Genomic DNA, 27701 nt, shown 5'->3' on the forward strand with positions numbered 1-27701 from the left:
AAATGAAATAGATTCAAAGAGCTTACTTATGTTGACAACGGTAACCATTTTTTTAGAATTGTGCCTGCCCCTAAAAACACCCCTGATTTTTACAACATGTAAAAGATGTCACGTTTTTCCTTTTTTTCCTTGAAGAGGGATTCGGACTCTCCCAACAGCCTCAATTAAGATCCCTTCTGTGGAAAGAGTTAGCCAAGTCAGCTGGTGCCTGAATGAATCAAGGAACGACCTCAGTGAAGGACAAGTCGGATTTTATTTAAGGAGGTTCATCAAGTGCTCTTCCCTATTTACCACGAAACCCATCTCACCGCAGAAGCAGAAGCGAGGGGTGGGGTGGGGTTCCACAACCAGGGCAAATGCGTCCAGGTGGTGGGAAGCAGCCTTGCGCCTCCCAGGGTCCTGCTGGCTCAGCTGAATGCGAGTCCGCTCTGCTGTTGGCATGTCCAGGTCTCTGTCTCCTCCTGACTCGCTTTCACTGGCCCCTTTTCCTGGTATCTGTCCTCCTGCCGGTGGTCAGGATTGTGGGCTCTGCCTGCCGGTTAGAATGTGACACCCTCGCTCCTTATTCTATGGTGACATCATTCTCAATTTTTTCAGGCAATTCTGTGTCCACATAAGATCCACTCCTGCCTGCCAAGCAGAGTGAAAAAGTGTACTCTCGGTTGTGAGAAAACCTGAAGGCCTAGCAGATTTTGTATAATTTAGAGAGCCCCCAAATCACATGTATAAGCCCATATTCTAAAATGTGGTTCTCTAGAGTTTATAATGGAATCAGAAAGTTTCTCTGCTGTGTACTGAAGTGTAGGGTTTTTCTCCCCCTCTCATTAAAAGGCGTGTTTGTCACATGCAGCTCCAGGTAGCCAAAGCTTGGAGATGTCTAGAATGACACTGCATTTCATTGTGCCTGTGCATGTGTGCATATGGTGTGTGTGTATGTGTGTGTGTGTGTGTGTTCAGGTGGCTTAATATGAAGCCAAGATATCTGGTCCTACATTAATCTTCAGGAGTGATGGTTTTAATTTTGTAGTGCAGAAATAAAGCCAAATAAACAGGCAAAAAGTAAACCCATAACAATGTGGGGCTTTAACTTAACTAATCCACTCCGTCTTTGATAGCAATTTGAGATTAAAAAATGGTCCAGAGGACACAGTACATAATTAATGATGTGAAGAACGATTCCTTCAAGTCCCATAAAAAAGAGTTCTCCCTGCCGTAATCATTTGTCCCGAGTTTTATTCACGCAAAAGCGATGGTTACTTCTTGCTTCTGTCCCCTTCATTCCAGTACTGCTCCGTCTGCATTTCGGTGAGTCGGGAAAGCGTGCGCTGAAATGCAAAGACTTCCTCTTCTCCAGTAAACATAGAGAGTCCTTCTGCTGAGTCCTGGTTACCAAAACACAAAACAACAACAACAAAAGAAACAAACAAACAAAAAACAAAATAAAAAACAAACAAACCCAGCACCAATTAAAACTACCACAAATAAAAATTTACAGAACTAAGTACAGGCTTAAAACAACATTTTAGGTTTACCTTTTTAGGTTGGGATTATTAAAAGGTTCTGTATTGTCACATACAATCTCTTAAATTAGACTAGAGAATCAACTACTTTAAACCAATAACCAATAGACAGAACATATTACCGGGGAGAAAACAATAGGGAAAACATGAGAAGAATAATTGATGCTGAAACATTGCCCCAAAATCCAAATACGAAGATTTCTGCGTGAAGAAAGATTTTGCAGGATGAAAATCTCCTGCAAGACCTAAAGGAAGGACAATGTCAGACAGAAAAAGAATTCTTTCTCCAAAAATGGACACCATAAATAAGTAACACCTGGCAGCCTCCCGCAGAGCACCATGGGCTGGGCCACATTCCCGGCAAGAGGCCCTGAGGCCAAGCCTTCGCAGAGCCTTTTCTGCACTGGCAGGCAGAGAGGTCTATGGGCCTGGAGATCCAGCCCAAGAGTCCACTTTGGGAAGGCAGAGCTGTCTGGAGATACTTAACTAGGGTTAAGTTTGGGAATCCCTCTGTGAGGCCAGCAAACAGTCTGGTGATACCAGCGTGGGCTGGTGGCCGGTACATGAGAAGGAGCAACTGTGTCTCTTCCCTTAGCAGTTTGCTAGCTTGCTTCCTCAGGAAACTTCTGGACTCCTTAGTCCATGCCTTCTGGGCTCACCCACCACAAAGCCCCAGAACCCTGTGGCCACGAGCCCTCAGTTCCTCGTGTAATGTTAGCCCTGCACGCAGAGCTTGCTTGGCCCTCTTTCTGAACCCTGATCCTAGGGAGAAAACTTGAAGAACCAATGATTTAAGGAACTTCAGAAAAGGAAAAGATAAGGCCCCTTGAGTATATCTTTTCAAACAGTAAAAGACATTACTTGGATGGATGTATTGCTCTTAGAGAAACCACCAGCATATGGGTTTATAAGCAACTCTTTATTTCTACACATAGGTTTAAGTAGTCTTATTTGGAAAGTTCACTTTTTAAATGAGTTATAGGCCTCATTTCCCCCAGACCCCTAAGCATACGTAACTTCTCCTCAGGTCAATAAGGAGCCGTTTCTTTATTCCAAATGGCCTTTCACCTCTGGGGTTGGAAGAATGGGGCTCCCCTCATTCTGGAGGTAAATTTTGTGGACAGCTTTAAAATTTTGACCAATATTTCAACTGTTGAGAAATATACCCTGTAATATTCAGACAGAAGGAGGAAGTGTAAAATCACTTCCACTTGGCCTGGGGCAAAACACCAGACCGCAAGCTCCAGAAGAAACAGGCCAGCACTGGCTCGTTCTCCACAGCGTGTCCCTGAAATGTTTACAGAATGGGGCTGGCAGATGAATAATGGATTTCTCTGTAAGCCAAAGGCCTTGCTAGGCACTTCACGGTCCTGGAGTAGCCAGCCCTCATGCTTGGACACTGTATCTATCTCGCGCTCTACAAATCCAGTAGACACTAAGAGTATTTGGAAAAGCCACGTAGTGTAGCAGAATGAGCCCAGAACCAGACACGGGTGCCCTCGTGTCCGGCTCTGACCTGCCATTAGTCACCGGTGTGAGCACAGGCCCACCGGTCCTCCTCTTTGGGCTGTGTTTTCGTTACATGCAAATACGGAGCATGAAGATCCCTTCTACCCTAAGACTATATGCTTTATATTTAGTGATACTGAGAAGAAGTCTGCTCTATTGGCTTTAGGAGGAAGCAGCAAATCAATGGTTAAATATATACTGTGTTCCTTCTTCAAAATGTAGCCACGTTAAAAAAAAAAAAAAAACACAAAACAACCAATGAGGCTGCTTTATAATAAAAAGAGATCATGTGATGTTGCCTACCTGGCTCAGCCCCAAATCATCCATCAGTACTCTGCTTTGCTCCAACTGGCCGTCCTGATGTTGATGCAAAAACAAGCTTCCTATAGGGGTCGCTGCGGAGCAGATGACGCGCACCTGGAAGAGGAAGAGGCCAGAAGGTTGGCGCTCCTTACATTTCACACGTTGAAGGCAAGAAAAAAAATCCCTCACAAAATAAAATTTGTTTACCATCATAGGGTGTTAAGTTTGTGTCTCTTTAATGGGATATTTTTAAACTGCAGAGTGCTTTTCAAAAGATTTCCACACAGCTTGTGACAACCTATAGAGTAGGGAGCAAATGGTTTTATTAGGTGACTTGAGGCCTGGAGAGGTCTCTCTCAGCTCATGGTGCCAGCTCAGGTCTCCCAGTTGGAAGTCCAGTGGGCTTTCCATTACGCCCTGGGGCGGCCATTTACAACCGGCTGTCTGGGGCCTGTGTGTGCGGGGAGAACCTTCTGTGTACTGCAAAGAGGTTACCATCTTGTGCACAGGTGAGTGGTGAGTTCAATGCATCACTACTCTCATTAGACCCTGACTGTCTAGAACCCACATTTGTATCAGCATCCTACCAAGACATTCTTCAAAAAGACTAAGCTTGACGTGAATATTTCTTGATTACACAGTGTTTGAGTGATTGTGCACATGTGACCATATATTGGAAACAGCTTTTCTATCTTTATAAATTTTACGTCCACCAGTTTAAATACAAACATACTCTTCTTATTGTTTAATTAGTTCTGAATTTGTTTTCAGGATTGACACGTACCCTTTAGACATCATTATTTAAAGAACGATGCCAAGACCTTAAAATTCCGTATCTGGATGGTCTTCTACCCTCTCTTAGACATTACTTTTGACCACAAATGACCCTATTTTCATTATTTAGATATGACTATCCCGATTTCACAAATTTCCATGAATACATTCCAGACTAATGCCTATTTGATGCTCCCAATTTCTGAAATAAGATCACTGCAACTATTCTTTAAACAAAGAACATAAACTCTAAATGTGTGATGTAGTTAAAGCAAATGTTAGAGGACAGCAGTTCTGGCTCTCTGCCACACTGCATAGAACTCTTCCTTCCCATTAACTAAGAAGTGAAACGGAGGGTGTGAAACAGGATGAGGGGATGGGACAGAGGGCTGGGGACCATATGTTGTCTTTAAGGTATTCCTAGCTGACATGTAGATGAGAGTTTTATCAATCCTCCTAGTCTAAGAACCACATACTAATAACCCCCTCTAACCACTTTTTCTTGAAGCATTAGCCCCCTAAAAACAGACGGCCACCTCCAGGCTCACTCCTTTCATTCTGGACCCCACATGGTTATTTCAGAGTGGGGTCTGGTCAGTGACAGGACCTGAACCCCGAGTTCTGGTGTTCTCAGCTTCCTGCCTCTCCTGCCTCCCTGAGCCCATGTACGCCAGCCCTCTGGGAGTGTGTGTATGGCCCATCTGGATGTCCCTCATTGTGGCAGACTCCTCTCAGCACTGTACCTGAGCCAAGGTAGGTGCCCTCCATGCTCAGGCCTGCCACAGGGCCTTTGCTACAAAGCCCCCACCCACCCCGCCACCATGCCTTGGAGTTTAGGCATCACTTCTCAGCGTTTGTAAGAAGCAGTTGAAGAGCTTGCGAACATGCAGGTTTTCAGGTCCATCCCCTAGGATCAGGGTTCATTTACTGGACTGGGCGTGGAGTAGGCTCTGGAACGTGGATCTTAAGTAGCCCGGGGGACTCTGGACTAGGTCATCCTCAGCAGGATTTCCCCAGGTCCATCCCCAGCCCCCCAGAGATCAGTCTACTCTCCCCCAGACCTCACGGCACCATACTCCTCTCTCGATCCTTCCAAGAGACTAGACCTCAGGGATGACTTCACATTTAGTTCTGTGGATATTTGATGAATGCTTCTCTGACACTAGACTGTAAGTTCTATGAAGGCAGGCGTGAGATCTGGCTTTGCCTGTTGTTGAACTTCTAATACTTAGCACTGCACTTGACAAGAGAAAGGTTGTTGAATGAATGAATAAAAGAAACATTAAAATTTCATCTCTTCCTCCCAGTGGATCCTGGTACTTTTCTCCTCCCCTCAAAATCCCTTCAATTTTAGAATCACTGCTCTATCTATTTCTGTACACTAAGGAGAAATATTGTATCTACTAGTAATATATTTAACTCTATGGATATTTAACTCTATTTTGAAGTCATACTTGTGCTTTTACCATATATATATATGGTAAAATTATATATATATATAATTATTTGACACCGAGGAGACAGTGAGAGAGGGAATGCAATCAGAAGGAGTGGAAAAGGGAGAAGCAGGCTTCCCACTGAGCAGGGAGCGGGATGTGGGTCTCAATCCCAGGACCCTGGGATCATGACCTGAGCCGAAGGCTGATGCTTAACAACTGAGCCAGCCAGGCACCCTATAGATGTATTTTTAAAAAGATCTATTTATTTATGAGAGAGAGAGAGTGTGAGCACTGCAGGGAGGCGTAGAGAGAGAGGGAGGATCTCAAGCAGACTCCCTGTTGAGCATGGTGTCCGACGAGGGTTCTCGATCTCTTGACCCCAAGATTATGACCTGAACTGAAACCAAGAATTGAGTCCTCAATTGACTGAGCCACCCAGGTGCCCCACAGATATAGACTATTAATAGGGGCTCACCTTCACTGAACGTGCCTTACGTGGTCATTTAATCTTTACAACCACCATATGGAATAAGTACTATTATACCCCTTTTCTTCTACAGAAGGCAACTGCAGCTCAAGAGATTAAGGTGGTCCTTAAGGCGGACAGCCTAGCTTAAAGCCAATTCTTTAATCAGTAGGCTATACTACATCTGATGAATGGACACGGGCTCATGGCTTAAACAAACAAAAAGATGATGCAAGGCTAGTTGCGAGGATTTCTGGGTCACAGGGAGAGAGAGCTCCAATAGTGAGGAGGGTCCCGCATCATTCATTCATTTGTTCATTCATTATTTTTTCAGTCCAGTCATTTATTCATGCAACTTGTGAACTGACTGAGCACTCGATCTAGGTAAGGCATTTTGTTGTACAACACCAAGCGTGCACATTCTTCGTTCGATGTCTATGATGGCATCGTTAACATCACAGTGTCTTCTTATGGAAGCCTGACTGACAATCCCACTATTTTTACTGCTGTCACTGATACTATGTAAACAGCCTTCAGCTTGTGCTAAGTGTTGTTCTGAGTGTTTTTCATGGATTAGCTTATCTTGCCCTCCACAATTCTCAGAAGGAAATACTAATATCCCCCAATTTGTAGATGAGGGCACTGAGGCACAGAGAATAAACCAGGATTCCAGTCCAGGCCATTGGACTTGTTTAGTCTTGAGAAAAATGCACTACATCCTTACCTTGAAATCATAGAAGTTATCAATGAGAGTGATGAATCTTCGAGCCTGTGTCCTCTTGGCCAGCGTAAATTGGGGAATGTTTCGTAAGAATACTGTATCGAAATTCTTCGACAGTTCCAGATAGTCACTGGCTCCAAGTGGCTGTAATTAAAATGAAAATGAAGACTAGAAAACCGAAGCCAATTCCAGTGGCCCAGAATTTGAAAACACCTCTTTTTCTGGTCATGGTGTGATTAGGTGGCAGCTTTGGTGTGACTTGACCAAACGCAGCAGTGTTTTCACTGTGGGCTTAGGAGGGTATCTACTGTCATTGTAACAGTGACATAGAAAAGGGGCAAGAGAGAAGACAAGAGTGTGGTGGGGAGTGAAAGAGTATCTTGAGCCACCCCAGCCTTCTGTTTTTTAATTTCTATGACTTAACTGTAAACACGCCCCATCAAATCCTTCCTATGACTCCACTGCAAGCTGTCGCTGCTGTTAAGTGGGCCATCTTATCATGGTGTGCCAACTCTTCTGTCGCCATTTTGAAATAAAGACTATGTTTCAGTGTGAAATCATCAGAAAATCTTTCTCATTTAATTTGAAATAGAGTTGTTCAGGTGCAGTGTTGTGAATGTAGCTAACTTCTGTAGGAAATACCCGACAGGTTAATGACCAAAGGCAGACAGAGGTCTGGAGCACAATTTGGTGCAGACTGCTCCCTCTTACTGTGAGGAGGGTACAACACTCAAGACTCACAAAATTATCCACAAAGGCACCACCTACGATATAAGGCACTTATTCCCAAAACACGACTTTAACTCATGAGATTTATGAAAACTATCAGCAAATATCCTTTGGGGTTAGGAACATTCCCAGCAAGCATTACCTCTCTTTTTAAGTTGCACATGGATGAGTGTTTCTGGCCCTTGCTACAGCGTGGATGAGACTGGGGCCTGAGTGGGCCAGGAGCTACTTTGAGGTACTCCTAGAAGCTCCTGGATCACCAGGACCCATCCCTGGGACACAGACGGCTGAGCCCCCTCAATTTCTGACAGAATCCGTCAATACTGCTCCCTGTCCAGAAATGTCTCCCTCCCTGTGGGAGTCATGTGCATCAAAACTTCTTCCAGAAATGCAGATTTGGCTATGTTCTTGGGAGAATTAGGGATTTGTGAGGAGGGGAGACCACCATCCCCGCTGCAGAGTCCAACCACTGAAGCCTACACTCTCCTAACAAGTAGCGGAAACAAGTCACACTCAGGAAAAGAGACCTCTCGTGGAGGTGTGCAGAGGCCAGAGTAAATCAGAGGGAAACTCTGGGGAAGTGGTTTCCTCGAGGGAGAGCAGCTCTAAGAAGGCTGCAGCAATTAAGAGACCCTGGGCAAAGGGGCAGGAAACAATCAGGAGAGAGCACAAAGAATGACCCAGCTCCTTTGGAAACCTGTTTCGAGAGGTCCCTTCCTCCCATCTCTCTCACCAACTAGGTAACAAATGGCGCCAGAAGAGGGGACCCTTGCTTTCCCATGTCCCTCCCCTGGCTGGGCAGCCTTTACCTGCATTTTACCTCCAACCATTTCCCATTTCCCTCCAGGCTGGCCTTACCTGAGACTCCCCTACTCACTGGGCCATACAGGAACTGGGGTGTGGGGTTTTGGGTTTGTCTGTTTAACCTGGGCTCTCTTAGGAGACAACCCTGCTGTTAAGCCTGTTATGGACCAGTAGTGAATCCTCAGTCTGGTATACCTTTGGCAAGTCACATCACCTTTCTCTTCCTTTAGCCTCCTATCTATAAAATGGGAGTTTGATTTCCTCGCTCACAGGATTGTGAGGATTCCACGAAAGAATACGTGTAAAGCCTTTAGCACAGTGCCTAGGGCACACGTTAGCACTCAGATCACTTTGGCTGCTTTTTATTTCGATTAGTTTGAGCCCAAACGATTAGGCTCAATAATGACAAGTTGAGGACGTTCTCAATAGGACCGGTTAGTTATGTTCCACCACCGACCCCGTCCAAAACCCTAAATCAGTCTTTGTGCATCTGCCAGACCTCAGGGTCACAGCAGGGACCACTGGAGACTGTGGGATCCCACATAAAGAAGACAATTCCCTACAGCGGGGGGGAAGGTCACGTACGGCCTCTATGGGGAAACAACAAAACTCCTACAACAAGACACGCAGGCTCTGAGGGTGACACGCAGGCTCTGAGGGTGACACGCACCACTTTTTTTTAGATCAGTCAGGATTTAGTGTCTCATCTTTCGTAAATCAGAAAGTATATGTACAAAAAGTAACTGCTCATCTCAGGTCTATAGTTATGTATAATTAAACTCGTTCTTTATGCACGGATGTGATTTCTATCAGGATAACTACATGCCCAAGGAAAATCATCATCAGGAGAGCCCTGAAGTGCCTAGGGCAACTGGAAATCAGGATTCTGCCCACTCAGCTCTTTTAACAAATTATATACCTTTGTCAGAAGGTTCTGCATTTGCCGTTACATTAGCAAATGTCCCCTTCGCTCACATCCCTAAAACAATTATGTGCTCATTCACGTAAAGAAAATTAAGCTTTATGTAGTTTTCTATCTCCTTTAAAAACAGTGGTGATGGGGGCAATGAGGGGTAACTGTTTTCAGTGGATCCCGAGTTTCACTTTGGGATGAAGAGAGTTCTAGAAATGGACAGTGGTGACGGTTGCACAACAATGGGAATGTACTTAATGCCACCGAATTGTACCCTTAAAAATGGTTAAAATGGCAAATTTTACATTATGTATTATTTTACCACCACAACAGAAAAAAAAGATCATTAACACTAAGAAATGTTATTTGTTACCAAAGAAATCCCAATTTAGGCCACAAAAGGCTAACAATATTACTTTTTTCTTTAAAAACATAAGAAGAGGGGGGCCTGGGTGGCTCAGTGGGTTAAAGCCTCTGCTTTTGGCTCAGGTCATGATCCCAGGGTCCTGGGATTGAGCCCCGCATTCGGCTCTCTGCCTAGTAGGGAGCCTGCTTCCCCTCCTCTCTCTCTGCCTGCCTCTCTGCTGCTTGTGATCTCCGTCTGTCATACAAATAAATAAAATCTTTCAAAATAAATAAATAAACAAACGAATAAAAATAAAAAACATAAGAAGAATGGGGTTGCCTGGGTGGCACACTCAGTTAAGCATCTAACTCTTGGTTTTGCTCAGTCATGATCTCAAGGTCGTGAGATCGAGCCCCTCCTGGGCCTCTGTGCTCAGCAAAGAGTTTGTTTAAGACTCTCCCTCTGCCCCATGCCCCCTGGAATAACTAAATCTTTAAAAAGAAAATGGGAAGAATAAAATATATTAATTGAAGAAAGACATCTTTTCCCCAAGGAAATCAGCTCCAATAAGATTAATATTAATTTAAAACACAAAGCTTTTAGAAGGTATCTAAAAGAGTGTCTTCAACAAACTTTCAGGATTGATTTTGGTGTGAGATTGGGAGTTTTCTTTATTAGTCAGAAATGCTATTTTTCATTACATAAATAAGTCAAACTACTGTGGGCAAAAACTATGTTAAGACTCTTTGGAATCATTGGTCTGCCCCTTCCAGTCCTGTGACCTTGAGCAATCCCTCTGAACCTCCATTTCCTCATCTGTAAATGGGGGATCATGGCAGGACAATTCTCAGGTTTGTCCTGATCTCGCATGTAAAATCTTTTAATAGTGGCCGTCGCACAATAAGTGCTCAATAAATGCTATTTACGGAGTTCTGGTGAAAAGCAAATGAAACAATATATGCAGAATACCTATTTGGCATACATCAGACTGATACTTAATATATAGTAGCTATATCCTTTATTAACTAATCAAATAACCTAGTTCTGAGCTGATGAGGTCACGCAGCCTAAACAAGTGAACAACTCGGCTAATTCCATCTGCTTCTGCTTTTGTACTCAGCAGGTAAAAGCTGCTTCCTCTGGTCCTTTCTGCTGTCTCTGGTCCACCAAGATATCTGTCAGCCAGGTGCCTTAGCTCTCCATGAAGTCATTTATAGATGACAAAAACAGCATCTATCTCAGGCCCTCTCCCCCCCCACTTCTTTGGTAATACCACCAGTCGGGGAAGGCTCCAGACCCAAAGAATGAACAACCCCTACCCCAGCAAATGGCACATTGGAAGGGCTTCATATTCACTGAATGGATGAATGAATGAATGGTGCCTAAAACCCAACAAAGCCCAAGGAGCATGCTTATTTCTTCTTTTATACTAATTTGCCTCCAAAACAACTGAACCACCTACAAAAAAAAAAAAAAAAAATCCCACTCTTTCTTCATTGGCCCAAACTCCTAGTTGTATATCCTAGTATGTACGTAGGAAAAGTCTAGGAAAATATAAACCAAAACATGAACAGCAGTTATCTTTGGCTGATGGAATAAAAGATGAATTTTGTTTTTTTCTTACACTGTTTTGATCTCCGCCACCCCCATCCCTGCCCCATGAACTTGTATTACTTTCAAACAGCAAAAACATAACACTTTTTTGGGGGGGTCATTTCTATAATGGGTATCTTATCATTTATCTTGCACGTGTGAGATCATAACATGAGTTTTGTCATGGACATTTTCCCCCCAGGTTTTCTTAATCTGAAGAAGTAGAGTTTTTTCAGGGACATTTATTTTTTTTCTTTTTCAGGGACATTTTTTTTCTTTTTCTAAAAGATTTTACCTATTTATTTGACAGACAGAGTCCACAAGTAGGCAGAGAGGCAGGCAGACAGAAAGGGGGAGGCAGGCTCCCTGCTGAGCAGGGAGCCCAATGCAGGGCTCTATCCCAGGACCCTGGGACCACGACCCAAGCCGAAGGCAGAGCCCTCAACCCCTTTAAATGCCCCTGGGTGGCTTTTGGCACCCCTCAGGGACATTTAAAAAAGAAAATAAAACATAGGGCTGAACATGTATTTTCTCCTTTATAGTCTGACAAAAGCATAAAGGATTTCATACTTGGGGTACAATTTGATTTCGGTTATACAGTAGGCTCAATTGATGCTTCTTCATGGTAGGGTAGTGAGAGAGAGAGTGGGGAGGTGGTGAAAGGCAGCACCCCCCAGTAGCTCACGTTTAGCTCTTGCAGTCAAACACCGGAGTTCCCCAGATCAAAGGCTCAGTGATGTTAAAATCCATGTCACAACCCAGACTGATACACTCCCATTTATATCATGTCTTAACTTGAGCAGATTTTCTCCATGCAAGCTTGATTCTTGTTCACACAAGATGGTAACTATCAAAAATTTCTCTTCAAGTTTTCTTCAGATCATACTTAAAAATTTTTATTATCCTGTTCCTTTCAGTGGCAGCAACTTCTTGCTAGACATGTCTCCAAAGGCAAGGGAACCAAAAGCAAAATGAACTATTGGGACTTCATCAAGATAACAAGCTTTTGCACAGCAAAGGAAACAGTCAACATAACTAAAGAGAACCAACAGAATGGGAGAAGATGTTTGCAAAGGACATATTGATAAAGATCTATAAAGAATTTATCAAACTCAACACCCCAAACCCAAATAATCCAGTCAAGAAATGGGCAGAAGCAATGAACAGACAATTCTCCAAAGGAGACATACAAATGTCCAACAGACACAAGAAAAAATGCTTCACATCTCCTGGCATCAGGGAAATACAAACCCAAACTGCAATGAGATACCACCTCACACCAGTCAGAATGGCTAAAATTAATAAGTCAGGAAATGACAGGTGTTAGCAAGGATGCGGAGAAAGGGGAGCCCTCCTACACTATTGGTGGGAATGCAAGCTGGTGCAGCCACTCTGGACAACAGAATAGAGATTCCTTGAGAAGTTAAAAATAGAGCTACCCTACGACCCAACAATTGCACTACTAGGTATTTCTCCCAAAGACACAAATGTAGTGTTCTGAAGGGGCACCAGCGGCCCAGTGTTTACAGCAGCAAAGTCCACAATAGCCAAACTAAGAGTCCAGATGTCCACTGACAGAGGAAGGAATAAAGAAGATGTGATATGCATATATATATATATATATATATATATGCATGCACACATATGTATATATGTATACATACACACATACACACACAATGGAATATTATTCAGCCATCAGAAAGGATGAAATTTTACTATTTACATCAACATGAATGGAACTGAAGGTATTATGCTGAGTGAACTAAGTCAGAGAAGGAAAATTATATGGTTTTACTCCTTAGATGTGGAATATAAGAAACAGCACAGAGGATCACAGGGGAAGAGAGGGGAAACTGAATGGGAAGAAATCAGAGAGGGAGACAAACCATGAGAGGCTCTTAACCACAGGAAACAAACTGAGGGTTGTTGGAGGGGAGGTGGAGAGGGGACGGGGTCCTTGGTGATGGGCATTAAGGAGGAGGGCACATGATGTGATGAGCACTCAGTGTTATACGCAACTGGTGAATGGCTGAACTCTACATCTGAAGCTAATGATGTACTGTATGTTGGCTAACTGAATTTAAATTTTAAAAACTTTATTATCATTAAAAATTATTAATCAGGAACTGCACTTAGCCACTTCAAATCAAAGCTGATTTTTAAAAAGTTATGTTCACGGAGCCAACTTTTCTCATTAAATTTGAAGAGATTTTATTTAAAAGTTTTGTTCAAATTCGAGATTTGCTATATTTAATGTATCTTTGTAAGTTTATTTTTCTTCTGATTATATCATAGAAATTTAGTCAATGTTTTCATCAAAACACATAGGTGCTCAAAAATTATCTTATCTAGCCCTATGTGCCACCCAAATGGTATGTTGCCACAAAACTATGGATCCCCCTTTCCCCAGTATTCAGTATTTAAATGTGTGTGGGGGCATTCAAGTGCATTAAGTTAAAAATTCTCTAAAAAATTATGATAATTTTAAACCTATTTAAAATATTTTTGGAAAAATGAAGAATGCCTATGTGCGGTAGTCTGATTATAATAATGGCTCCAATTGTTCTTGCCTCTTTGTCTACACTCTTTGGGTTGTGACTTTCCATCTCTCCCATTAAGGCATGACATCTCCCTAGCTCTTCAGTCTGGGCTGGACTTGTAATTCATCACGGTCAACAGAATGAGGCAGAAGTCACAATTTTCCAGTTCTGAGCGTAGGTCTCAAGCAGCTTTGCCTGCTTCTGCTGTTTTGCAACACAATACACAAATGAAAAAATATAGTCAATCTCCCTGGCACCCAGAGAAAGACAAAACAAGAATGATGTGTCATTCTTCATATAGCAGTTTTGCAAAGAAAAATAAGTCACTACTACCTGATGCTGGCAAATAGATAATGGGACACCCACTGCTGCTAAAAAAGTAAATCAGTTTAGCTGCTCCAAAATAAATTTGTTGGATTGTATGAAGAGCCCTGAAGAAGTCATAACCTTGGCCCAGCTGTTATGTTCCTAGAAATCAATCTGTAGTTAACGATCAGAAATTCAACCAAAAGCAATAGACAGGATTATTTATAACTATGCGAACCGAATCAACTTTAAAATATAACACCAGAGGAATGACTCAATAAATTATGGCACACTGATATAATGGAATATATTACCAATATAGAACAATGTTTCTGAAACATTTTATGACATGGAAACATGCTTACGATAAAAGTGAAAAAAGCACAATTCAAAATTATATTCATAATAAGGTAGCTATTTTGCTCTAAATAGATACGTAGGAAAAGGGCCAAGTAAATATGTAAAAATGCTAACAATCGTTATCTCTAAGTGGTCTGAGTGATAGACTTAGAGGACTGTATTTTATATTTTATCATCTTTGTTTTTTAGATTTTTCTGTATTTTTCAAAAGGGAGAGAAACAAAATCTATTATGACAAAAGAGTAAAAACAGAATGATGTGGCAAGACAATGTCAAAGATCTTTACTGAGTCCAAAGTATACTCTTCGTTTTTGTTTTTCAGCTCTCTGGTCCCCTCCATCTCCCCTAAGAAGGAAGAGTGACAACAGTCACCGTACATGCATATACTGAAGAGCTTGAGGAGCTCCAAATCTATTCCAAGTTGCCCTTGCCACTGTCACTTACTCCACTGTCCAAGACGGGCAGTCCTGGAAGGGTCAGTACTCTCTCGTTCACCTGAGTGTCCGTAGCACCTAGCCGAAGGGGGACCAGAATCTTGCCCGATACAAGACTAGTGAATAAGCGAACACAGTAGTACAATCTCTTCTTCAGAATCAATGCTAACGCCTGACTGCTTAAAAAACACAAGGTTTGTACTAAATCTTACAAGAACTTGGCAAAACACAAAGACCCGTTTCTCTACTCTTTCGACCTAACATACCACCGAATTGCACTCACAGGGTATCTACAGCAGTTGTAAGTCTTTATACTTTCATTTGCATTAGTTGATCCTCTTCTGTAAGTAAACCAGAGCACCAGACACCTTCCGAAACCATAATTAGTATTGTAAATTCCTGCATTGTGTCCGATGAATAATTAATGCATGTGACTATTTTCGAGTACGGATGCCACTTCAGTTGGTAGCATCCTTGAGTACGTAATTCTAGCTCAAAATTCAAGTAGCGTTATCTAATGCAGATTCTTCTTATGATAGATAATGATGACATTCTCCGTCTTTCTACCTGAGCGATTAAAAAGTTTAATAGTCTTTGATGTGGCTGGTTATCTGAATAATTTTCTAAACAGAAACAATTAAAACCCACTTATTTGATGCTTTGTGCATTCTCGACTATTGTTTCCAGCTCTTTGTTTCTGGGGAAACCTGATGAAAACTTAAAGAACTTTAAATCTATAATGAGTTTCCAAAGAGCGTTTGTTTTCCTTAATTACCGGGAGTATACAGCTGGATTACACGTAGCACAGTTCCTCTAACAAACTTTGAGGAATAAAGAGCTTGCCTGCTGTCTTCTTTCTCCTGCATGAGAACCAGCACAGCTGTCCGCTGAGGTTTGACCCTGGCACCGGGAGTGGGGATTTTCTCAAAGCCACACCAGTGTGAAATGCACAAGCCTCACCGTCGGGCTGCCTTCTGCCCTGCAAGGAGCGGTTGATCCACTCCAGCACACACGAATGAGCTGTCAGCTCGAGTTTCTTTTTTCTCTGCCCGGCTAATGCTTGTTCTGCCACCATTATTTCAGCTCAAGTAGGATGATTATTATTTCAAGCGCTGTCTAGATGATATTGTCCTCAGGGTTACCCTTTATAGACTCCGCTTTATAAATTCCTCATAGTGTCACCCTGATAACTCCTCATTAAACAAGTATGTGTGGCATCTTGCTTTGTGTACACAGACATGACAATACGTCGTATCTTAAAGAGAAGTACTTTTTAATAGGAAAAAAAAAAGCACTTTAATGGAATTAGGGTGAAGGCGTTCTTTTCAAAACAAACTAAGAATATCGTATGAATTTGTTAAAACAACTAGGTGCATCAAATCAATAAAGATAATAATTGGAAAAACAACGCAGTGAAATGTGTGTATTTGTAGAGTACAGAATTTCCCAAGATTCATAATACGGCCCCTCACTATGAGAAATCTCATTACTATGAAGTCTGTAACATCCAACCGGGAAATAGTTCACCATTCCAGAAATTACTATCATTTATTACACACATTCTACTCTAGAAGGTGTTCTCTCGTGGGCTGAGGCAAAGTTTTACTGCTTAACTTAACCGAGTCTCAATGGTAGAAGGCTAGTTCTACCCAAAACTACCAGATCTTTACTAAACTCCAGTCACCTTGATGGCCAAATATAGTACTCTTTGTGGGGATGGGAGGAGTGTTGCATTTTTAACAGAATTTGTAGAAACAATGATTAAACAACAACAACAAATCAATGTGGCAAACCAGAGGCAACTTCACTCTTTCCTCACCCTGGCTTGACTAGCTTTGTATATGTAATAAATCTCTAAATTCTGGAGTTATCCAATTCTGGAGATTCCAAAACTGACAACTTTCTTAAAACACACACCACATCAAATCAGATCTATTAAACGCCTGCTATATATCAGAACAAATGAGCTGGTTTATCCCTAGAAATATTTCCAGTTCATTTGGGAAAAACAAACTCCAACAACTGGCACAAAGACATCTGATGTACTGTCTATAGCACAGAAAGCCAAAATGTAAAGTGTGGAGATTAAGTTAAAAACACACCGTTAGAAGAACGTGAAGAAGTAGGAAATCGTTCAATTCATCATTATTACTAAGAAGCGTCACTGAATGTAAGCGCCAATACAGCTCCAAGGAAATAACATAAAAACTACAATAGCATCTCCAGGAGATGGCAGGAATTACTCACGTGGACCATTCTAACCACTGGGACTGAGTAAACCAGACTATAACTTGGAGCTGGCATCTGACTAGGATGGAGTCTTCAATTGTTTAACAGACATGGAAAATTTGAGGGGACTCAAGAGTTGCTTCTTGGGGAAGTGGGATAGACTGGGATCAACCATGCCAAAGGAATGAACAACAGTAAATAAATTAGTGTGCCTTAGATCCCTCCCCTCAGAAAAACCCTAAATGCTTCTGGAATTAGAAAGTCTTACCCAAGTATTTTATTCAGTTTGTTTTCAGTTTAACTATAGTGTGAGGGATAGTGAGAAAGCAGCCTCCAGTCTATGAGGAGCAGGCCTGCTTCTTTGGTTTTTAAGGCTGAGGGAAATGACCTCAGAGCCTCCCTCATGGACCTTGGCTATCCTCATCCTAGAACATGGCTTCCCCATAAGATTATTCAACCTGGCTAGACTCTCTTACTAGTTCTCTCCTACTAGTATCTAAGATCTCTGAATTAAGATAACAAGAGGTTTATGCTCAAGATCTTTTCAAAAAGTTTTATTTTTCTTAGTAATCTCACAACCCCAAGATCTTACATGAGGCTCGAACTCATAACCCCAAGATCAAGAGTCACGTGCTCCACCAACTTAGCCCACCGGTGACCTTAAGCTCTAGATTTTATAAGAAGCCATGGGCACACTTTGGATTAAAGGGTTTTATTTCTTGTGGCTTCTAAAATTTGTTTAGCTTCAAGCCAGCCCTAGGGAAGCCAAGGCCTAGAAAAATGGGGACAAAACAAGTTAGTTGAGCAATGTGTTACATGGATCATTTAGCATAAGAAAAGAACCCAAATTCTTCATCTCTAGGAACACAGATAGCACGGGGCTTTTCAAAAACATTCCATACACAAATGTGTGTGAGTATGTTATAACTATTTCACTGGTTAGTTTTTTTAAAGGAGTTTTTGGTTAGAAGGAATTTAATGTGATCCTCTACTGATAATTAACCATATATAATTAACCCTTTCAAGTCATACAGAATGAGAGAGAAGTTATTTCAGCTGCACAAACAGCTAGTTCTTTGAAAGGACTAATCTAGATATTAGCAATCTAGCAGACACTGAAAAAAATATTGCTGGGGAAGAAAAATAGTCCAACTATTACTAGAATTATTTTACAAACTCATTTATGAAAACAATGCTGTAACAACCGCCTTCTAATTTCCCACTGGCAAAAAAATATTTTATTAGCTAGTATAAAATGGAAATTTAAAATTTAAACATTATTATTAATGCCTCAGACATTATAATATCTGTACAGACTACAGAAGGAAATAAATGTATGTGGCCAAAGCTGAAATACGTTTCCATCCTGTTGTCTATTTTTGAATATAATGATTTTAATAAGAATGTACACAGTAATGGCGAAGTAATTAGTAAAAACACGATTCTACCAAATTCACTGAAATCAGTAGCGGAAGACTACCATCATCAAGCCATCCCGAGCATCCCCTCGGTAGAGGGCAGCATTTGCTACATCTCTGTTGGAGGTAACAGTGTTCTAAATTTGCCTGGTTTTGAGATCAAGGAGAAACGTGAAAGATTACTCCCAAAGGAGGTTCTACACCCTCGCTACTGGTCCTACTCGTGCCTTTGAAAAAAAAAGGTCGATCCACGCAAACTTCTTTTGGAAATCAAAGTGAAGAGGCATAAAAAGTAACACCACACTATAAAGCAAGATGAGACTTTGGAATATCAAGTAACTTAATTTAAACTTGAGGATGATCACTTCTGAACATGTTAAAGTCTTAGAAATGCAGAAATGCAGAGATTTTGGTTTTGTTTTGCTTTTCCTCGAGAGAGTTCATTGGGTCTCCCCAATCCTCTTAGATTTGGATATTGAAAAAGCCTAATCAGAGTTGGGAACAAAATAGCTATAAAGAATTATTCTTCCTCCAAATCATGGGCATACTTGGTGAAAAATGCTAATACATATTCTAAAGATATTAAAAAGTTAATCAGAGGAAGGCTGAACGCTTCTCTGTGCTTCTGGATACACAAAGACCCAAATCCTTCAAACTGAGTAGACCAAGAGAATTTTTCACTACACCTTCTTACCAAAAAGACAACCTTGAATTATCTGCTGCCCAAAGTTTTATACAACATTCGTGAGAGGCTTGAACATGAGTCTATCCAATCTCTATAAGCATTTATCCAGCCTCTAAATGACCTCTGGATCAAGCCTGATAATAAATAGAAAAGCTTACTCAGGAAGCGCTTTTTTAACCTCTAAAGCACTAGTTTCATTGAAAAGTGCTTTTTCATTATGCACCCCAGGTTGATTATGAGAATCTGTGCCACACACACCTGTATTGGCAGCAGGGATAATGCTGAGAAAACTGTTCTGCTGGCATCTTTCAGAAGTCTCTACATGCAAGTCCAAATTTCAGAAAGAACCTTACTTCTAACTGATTCTCTTTCTTTGAACTTAATGAACATCTTTCTCCCTATTTGACTGAGAGAAGGCTGAGAGCTGATATTAACTGCTCAATTTGAGAACCCCTGTAGGAGTTTATGACATATATTAATATATACTAACTTTTTCTTTCAACTTATTCTCTATTTTTTCTTTGTCCTCCTTTCAAAATATCTACATAATTCTATTTGTGAGTATATATGTGTATCTGTAATACTTTTTGGAACCAAGGTATAAATAAATATATGCCTGCATTATTCTATTTCTTTTCTTTTCTTTTCTTTTCTTTTCTTTCTTTCTTTCTTTTTTTAGAGGGGAGAAGAGGCAGAGGGAGAGGGTGAGGGAGAGAGACAATCTTAAGCAGGCTCCATGCCCAGCATGGAGCTCGACACCAGATTTGATCTCATAACCCTGAGATCATGACTGGAGCCAAAATCAGGAGTTGGATGCTTAACTGATTGAGCCACCTAGGCAACCCTCTTTTTCTATTTCTTTTTAAAGCTTATTTTGTTTTTAGTCTGCTTTTAAATAGGAAGTAAAGGGACATAAAAATGTAAGAACTTCAGATATTAAACAGCAATACCTCTTTTAAGTTTGTTCGTTAACTAACTTAAACTCACTTTTATGTGGAATCTAAAAAACAAACAATACCAAACTCACAGAATAAAAGAACAGATTTGTGGTTACCAGAGGTGGGGAGCTGGGAGGAGAGAAAATGGAGGAAGGTGGTCAGAAGGTACGAATTTTCAGTTATGAGACAAATACTCTTCTTTTTTATCTATGCGAGACAATCGGTGTTCACTAAACCTACGGTGGTAATCATTTCACAATCTGTGTAAATCAAACCATCATACTGTACATCTTCAACCTTAAAATGGTGACATATATCAATTATTTCTCAATAACCCAGGGAAAAGGTATGCAGGATAATTTTTTATCTCCATGTAAATGTGAATAATTTATATTTTATGGTTTTTCCATGTACATCAAAGCTGGAAAATATTACATTAAGTTATTAAGAGCAGAGGCCTATTACACAGGTCTACAAAATAATCTCCAAGTCCTAAGATGCTACCAATCTAGTAAATTACTTCCATTTTAAAAAATTCAAGGAGGTACCTGGGTGGCTCAGTTGGTTAAGCATCTGCCTTTGGGTCAGGTCATAATCTTAGGGTTGTGGGATCGAGCCCCGCATTGGGCTCCCTGCTCATTGTGGAGCCTGCTTTTCCCTCTCCTCCCTACTTGCGCATGCTGTCTCTCTCTTTCTCTCAAATAAATAAATAAAATCTTTTTAAAAATTCTTCAAGAAAATGGTGGGAAATTTTAGCTGTTTCTAATGTAACTTTGATTCAGCTGTACTAGGATCCTGACTCTGTTTCCTTCCACTAAATCCCACAATAAGATTTTCCAATCCCTGGGGCACCTGGGTGGCTCAGTGGGTGAAAGCCTCTGCCTTTGGCTCAGGTCATGGTCCCAGAGTCCTGGGATCAAGTCCTGCATCGGGCTCTCTGCTCAGCAGGGAGCCTGCTTCCCCCCAACCCCCGCCTGCCTGTCTACCTACTTGTGATCTCCGTCTGTCAAATAAATAAATAAATAAATAAAATCTTTAAAAAAAAAATTTCCAATCCCATCCACACTGCTCATCTCTTCCATTTTCAGCATTAGTTCAGGTGATTTCATTGACTCCTTTCAACTTCAAACTAATACATCTCTATAAATGACTTCCAGATCTGGATCTTCAGTCTTAGATTCCCAGTTATTTTTAAGTCCCCTTCTCCGACCTCAGGTATCTGTTAAGGGTCCTGCCATCCTCTGTTCATCCAAACTGAAAACGTTAGAGCCCTAGGTGGCTCATCCTTGGCCCTGAGAACTCTCTACCCCCAATCTTACAGATTTCCCTCATGTTCACCTTGTTCTTTCCAATATACCATGTATATCTGTTTTATGGGGCAATTGGGACAGAGATTCTGTCTCTGTTTGCCAAACCATGGACCCTGGTGAGAGGGCAACATCCTTCTAGAGGAAGGGCCACACAAAGGCATGATGTGATCACTTAGCTCCATGCCCATCTTGGGGACTTTATCTAGTGTACACAAAACACCCATCCATGGTAGCAATGCCAATCTTACACAGCTCTGCCAGATTATCCAACATAGATCTGTTAAAAAATAATGATGTTTGTTTTAGGCTGATGAAGTTTCTAATTGAAACTCTATTTATCACCTAATATGCAAGCCACTTTGTACTGACTTCAATCCATCTATCCTGAGTGCATACCACTCTCCTACATATGATCTAAATTCTACCCATGACACTTAAAAAAGAATTGGAAAAAGAATTCTGGGTTGCTGGGTGTTTTTTCCTTTGAGGAGTTTAACGATGATATTGCACTCTTTTCAGGTGTTCATTACCAGCCTTTAATCATACTATTGTTCCCATGGCTGCATCTTTGGTTTTCAACAGAATGACTATGATGTACATAGTGATTTTCTTTCTATCTTTAGGGGTTGGTTGAGCTTCAGGGATCTGTATATTTATATCTTATCTTAGATTTGGAAAAACTTCAGCCATTATTTCTCCAAAAATATTTTCTATCCCATTTTCTCTTTTCCTTCTAGGGCTCCAATGATACAGTTTGATTTCTGATATGGTTTCTTATGCCATGAGGCTTTGCTTTATTTTTTTTTTCCTCCGTTTTTCAGATTGTTGCATGATTTCTATTGATCTATATTGAAGTTCACTGACTCTCCTGTTTTCTGTACTTTGGTATTAAGTACATAAAATAAACTTCAAAATTTTTAGGTCTAGAATTCTCAACTTTTAGTTTTAGAATTTCCATTTGGTTCTTTTTATGGTTTTAATTTCTCTGCTAACACCTCCTATTTGTTTATTCATTATCAGCATATTTTCCTTTATATCCTTGAGTATAGCTATAAAAATTATTTTGAAATACTTGCCTCTAATTCCATCAGCTGTATCATCTAAGGTCAGTTTCTGTTATTCATTTCTCTTTTAAAAGTGGATAAAAATATATGTTTATAAAAAATAAAAAATTAAAAAAAAAGTGGATCAGATTTTCCCATGTCTGCATATATCTAGCAATTTGATTATATTCTAGATATTGTGAATGTTATATTCTTGGAGACTTGGAATTCTTTTATATTATTCCACCAAAACATATTGATTTTTCTGTTCCTATTTTAGCAGGTAATTAACTTGGCTGATCTCAAACTCCAAACTCTGTCTCCTCTGTGACAGGCAGAGACTGTAAACTCTTCAGTATTCTTAGTCTTAGTTGCACATGTGTAGTTCACAGGTCAGCCCATGATTTGGATAGTCTCTGTGAAGAGTTTTGGGCTCTTCCTTCATGGTTCTCTCCTTTTTATTTTCTTATTTTCCAGCTGCTATAGTCACTTTCTCCTCATTCCTCAGGCCAGGAATATCACAGGTTTCTACTAAGTTTTAGATGTTCCATATGAGAACAACTATGATCTATCCTCTGGCAAAAAACTAAAGAAATTCACCAGCATCAATTCTTTCTTCCAGTGTGGCCTGTGCTCCACTTTTCCCCTGCTTTTGGTTGCTCAACAGTGCCTTCCAGAGTTATTTCTTAGATTTTGCCCAGAGTTACAGTTATGATCTAAAGATGGGTTGGATACACCTCAGTGGCTCAGCCAGTTAAGCATCCAACTCTTGATCTCAGCTCAGGTCTTGATCTCAGGGTCATGAGTTCAAGCCCCACATTGGGCTCCCTTTTGGGTGTGGAGGCTACTTAAAAATAATAATAATAAGTAAAAGTGGGTTGGTCAAATAGATGCTACTCTATCATTAATGGAATTAGAAACCTCCTGAGTCTTCAATTCTCTAAATATACTATGTAATTTCCTACTCCTGTGTTTTTTCATAAAAACAAAAAACCTCAAAGGAGGAAAAGATCAAAGGTTGCCCTCACGATCCCCTATTCTTAGGAACAACCAAACAGCCACCCTGACACTCTCCCCCACCAGCAAAATCTTCAACCTTCCAGCCTTTAAGGCCTAAGTTCCTCTTTAATTACCCAAAGCATTCTGCTTATACTGATTTTGTAATACTAATTATAATCTACCTTACATTCTAGTGATCTATATGCTGATGGTATTTTCTCTTCTAAATGAAGACCTTATGAGTGTAGAAACTAATTCTTATCCATCTTGGTACCCCCTCATGAAGATCAGGGGAAGACAAGATGGCGGAGGAGTAGGAGGAGGCGCCATTTCAACCTGTCCCCTAAAGTGCGCTGATTACCTACCAAAGAACTCTAATCACCCATGAAATCAGCCTGAGATTAGAATTATACACGTCTGGATCTCTATGGGGGCAGAAAACGCCAGTGGGAAGAAGGGTTCCAGGGTGCACCTTGCCTGCACCATGGTCGATACATTCAGCTACACATCTGTTCAACATCTCTCACCAAAATGACAAGGAGAAGGAATGCCCAACAGAAGAAAAATTCAGAGACTGGGCCGTCTGCATCAGAGCTCTTGGATACGGACATAGACAGTATGTCGGAAAGGGAATTCAGGCTAACAATTATCCAGGCAATAGCTAGGTTGGAGAAAGCCTTTGATGACAAAATGGTATTGATTAGGGCAGAAGTGAAAGCCACCAGGGATGAAGTTCACAATGTTCTCAATGAGTTCCAATCTAATCTAAATTATCTAAAATCCAGGGTAACTGAGGCAGAAGATAGAATTAGTGATCTGGAGGACAAACAGATAGAGAAAAAGGATCAGGAGGAAGCTTGGAACAAACAACTTAGAAGCCACAAAAACAGAATTAGGGAAATAAATGACGCCATGAAATGTTCCAATGTCAGAGTCATCTTGGTACCCCCTGTGCATGTAGAATGATACCAGCCTTCCATTAAGTACTTAGTAAATATCTGTTGAATGACTAGAAAGAAGGACCATAAAATATAAAAAGGGAAGGGCTCTCTCTGTTACCTTGCATAAAAGGTAACAAATAATTATCAAGCATGTTGGTTTATTTAACCAAGTTTTTCTTTTTGAAAGGAGGGCATTCCCAAGAGGAGATACTATTTGCTGACCCACTGGAACATGGCAGTGGAAATTACAAACTTTCCTAGAGTATACTGCCCCATTCATCATCCTATTACTTTATGTACCATGGTCCTGTTCAAACTAATATGACTTTCTGTGGATCATGGTAAGAAGTCTAAACTTCTCTGCCTGGTTTTTATAGAGGATCTGTCTGTGATTTTCATTCTTATTTCCCTTTTCTAACAGGTACTCTGCTCTCAGTAGGCAAGTATCTTCTGTTTCTCCTGGAATATTCAGTGCTTGGCTTCAGATCATGGTTGAAATATCTTCACTCTGCTCATCTAAATTCTACTCACCTATCAAGGTCAAGATCAATTTCCTCCTTAAATCTCATGTCTCTTCAGTCTTCCCAATCCTTACTTTTCACTCCTGATGTACTCATTATATGTTCTAACGAACACAACTCCTCAAAATAGACTGTTATAGCTCAAATGAGGTATTTGGACCCAGATGAGGTACTTGGACCCAGAGAGCTTAAGTAATCCGTCCAAGGCCACTCAGCTGATTGGAATTCCTATTTCTTGATTCATGTGGACCTCTTTCCACTCTACAACATTGTCTGGTATTTCTTCATGTTATTTCTTTACTAAATTATAAACTTTTTGAAAGAAACTTCTCATACTTCTTTTATATTCCTCAAAACATAGTGGCATACCAATATGGAAGCACTTAAGAAATAGTTGCTAGCCACTGAATCAATGTAACAATCTTGGGGAAAAGGGGAATCTTACACAACATATATTTCTTGATTAACAATAAAAGATAAAAGAGCCAAGTAATATTTGATCCTAAAATACACAGAAATTGTATGATTTTTTAAAAGAAATTTTCTTCAAAGATTTTATTTATCTATTTGAGAGACAGACAGAGAGAGAGCACAAGCTGGGTAGGGAGCAGAAGGAGAAGCAGACTTCCTATAGAGCAGGGAGCCTGATGTGGGGCTTGATCCTGGGACCATGACCTGAGCTGAAGACAGATGCCTAGGACATCTGGGTGGCTCAGTCGGTTAAGTGTGTGCCTTTGGCTTGGGTCATGATCCCAGGTCCTGGGATGGAGTCCCTCATTGGGATCCCTGCTCAGCAGGGAGTCTGCTTCTCCCTCTGACTCTTCCTCTCTCTCTCATGCATAAATAAATAAATAAAATCTTAAAAAAAAAGAAATACAGATGCTTAACCAACTGAGCCACCTGGGTGCCCCAATCCTGTAATTTTTGATACTATAACTCATTTCTAGTTTTTTCTCAAAATCTTTGCCTGACTTAATATCTTCACTGAGTTTTCTTAAGAAACAAAAATAGTGTATCCTAACAATTCTCAAACTTTTTTTTCTATAAAATACATTTTAAAGTCATAATGTATCTAATGGGATATATCTTACTAAATATCTAATTACCAATGTACTAATGACTAATTCTCAGTCAACTGACCTAATCTAAGGGAAAGTACTACAGAGTATATCAAATTATGTATTTTGTGGTGGGAAATAGAAAAAACCTGAAAGCTAAAAATCAAAGAATTACTTGATATACAAAACTTTTTGTTAAAAAACAAAAGAGCCAGTTGGTAGATAAGCATTAGAAAAGCCATCAGTGTTAAAACTTCAAAAATAATTAAACAAGTACATTTAAAGTACCTATAAAGTGTATTACAGTCCTATTAATTGGTTGATCTGTATTTCCTCAATACTTTAACAGTGTTTTCACTGTATAGATCTTTTGTTTCTAGAACTATTCCTCTTATTATCCTCATTTAGTAGGGGGAGAAATTAAGGCCCTGAGATGTTGAGTTACTCTCCTAAGATCACATAGCATGGTCAGGGCTTGACCTCCTTGGTACTTTGGGAATCAGATTCTATAGTTTAGGGTTGTGATATATTTATTATTAAATCCAAGCCAGATCAGTTTAAAGTAAAAAACAAGTTCTAATTTTTAAAAGCTAATGACCACTTCAATTTTTAAAATTTTAATTCATACTTCTTAATCATTGAGCAGGTAAATGACACATTCCTCTCAAATCCCAAAGCAAATATTAAATATTAGTTTGTCATACTTTCTTCCAGAAGTGATCGTAAAGGGAACATGAGGAGTTGTGTCTACTATTGAATCTGATCCACAAAATAATTCTACTCCTAAGACAGAGAAACACGTGGAAGTTGCACAGTTCTCAGCACGCTCATTGGTCCCTTGAGACACTCTGGGAATCCCTAGGGGCTTTCTCCCCATTACAGCAACCAGACACATTTTCACAGAAAGTGAAAGCCAGCTTTCTCCCTCAGCAGGGAGCTGGGTCTAAGTCGTCAAAGGCTTGCAGAGTTTCAAATCTGCAGCCATACACTGCCTCATGGAAGGAGCTGTTCTTGCCCTAGTTTGGGAACAGAAGGTAAGCAAGACCACTGGGCCTCACAATGGGCCCTGTAATAGAAAACTTGTCATGTGAAGAAAGTAGGAAGGTGTTCTCTCAAGCCAGTTTTTCTTCATTCCTTTTGATGCTTCTCCCCCCTACTCCCTACCTTTACATCATAGAAATGGTCACATCCCAAGCAGCTATAGTTTCCAAATTTCTAATCCAGCCTCCTTTTATGGGCATTTCTGTAAAGGTCTTTTTTCTTCCTCCCTTTAAACCAGCAAAATACAAAAAAAAAAAAAATTAATAACAACTTATAACCCAATATATAGTTATTTCCCTTGAAGATATAAATCACCATCTACAATTAGTAAAAATTGATCCTTCAATTCAACCTCCAAATCTTGCTTTATCTTGAAAAATGCAAAAGACACATAAAAATGTTGTTTTAGCTTATTTAACAAAAATATGGGTAATAGTAACAATGAACTAAATTCCTAGAATAAATAATGAACTACTACTATTCATTTTCAGCAAAACTTTCTTGATTAAATTATAGGATGATAAAATAGTACATCCTACATTTCACAATTTGGTTGTTCAACTACACAGAAAAATATTTTTACAAAAATATTTAAGGATTTTATCGGGTTTATCAAAATCCTCTTTTAATTAATAAATATTTCAATTATTTTCTTTTTAAAGCTTTTAGGGTGTCATTCTTCTTCTTCTTCTTCTTTTTTTTTTTTTCTTCATCAGGTTGGCCAGTCTTCATTTGTCTGTGGCTTTGCATGGATAGGT

At 40.2% G+C, this 27701-nt stretch overlaps 1 protein-coding gene across 7 annotated transcripts in view; it reads right to left on the minus strand.

Annotated features, from left to right (window-relative positions):
• Positions 1 to 234: 234 nt before the first annotated feature.
• Positions 235 to 27701, minus strand: part of AFG1L (AFG1 like ATPase) — a 220742-nt gene continuing 193275 nt past the window's right edge. For 4 of the 7 annotated variants that reach the window (XR_014312179.1, XM_082732073.1, XM_082732072.1 and 1 more), the window contains 4 exons: positions 6736 to 6876; positions 3333 to 3446; positions 1258 to 1382; positions 235 to 630 (listed from right to left, as the gene is read on the minus strand). Coding sequence is in view for 5 of the 7 variants with exons in the window: in XM_082732073.1 (XP_082588199.1) it covers positions 594 to 630; positions 1258 to 1382; positions 3333 to 3446; positions 6736 to 6876 (417 nt within the window). In the remaining 2 variants the exon portion in view is untranslated. Of the gene's footprint in view, positions 1383 to 3332; positions 3447 to 6735; positions 6877 to 27074; positions 27171 to 27701 lie in introns of those variants that run through there. The other 3 variants (XR_014312180.1, XM_082732074.1, XM_082732075.1) reach the window with 2 other exon arrangements.

The sequence above is a fragment of the Mustela nivalis genome, assembly GCF_964662115.1.
Source record: "Mustela nivalis genome assembly, chromosome: 5".
Classification (NCBI taxonomy): Eukaryota; Metazoa; Chordata; class Mammalia; order Carnivora; family Mustelidae; genus Mustela; species Mustela nivalis.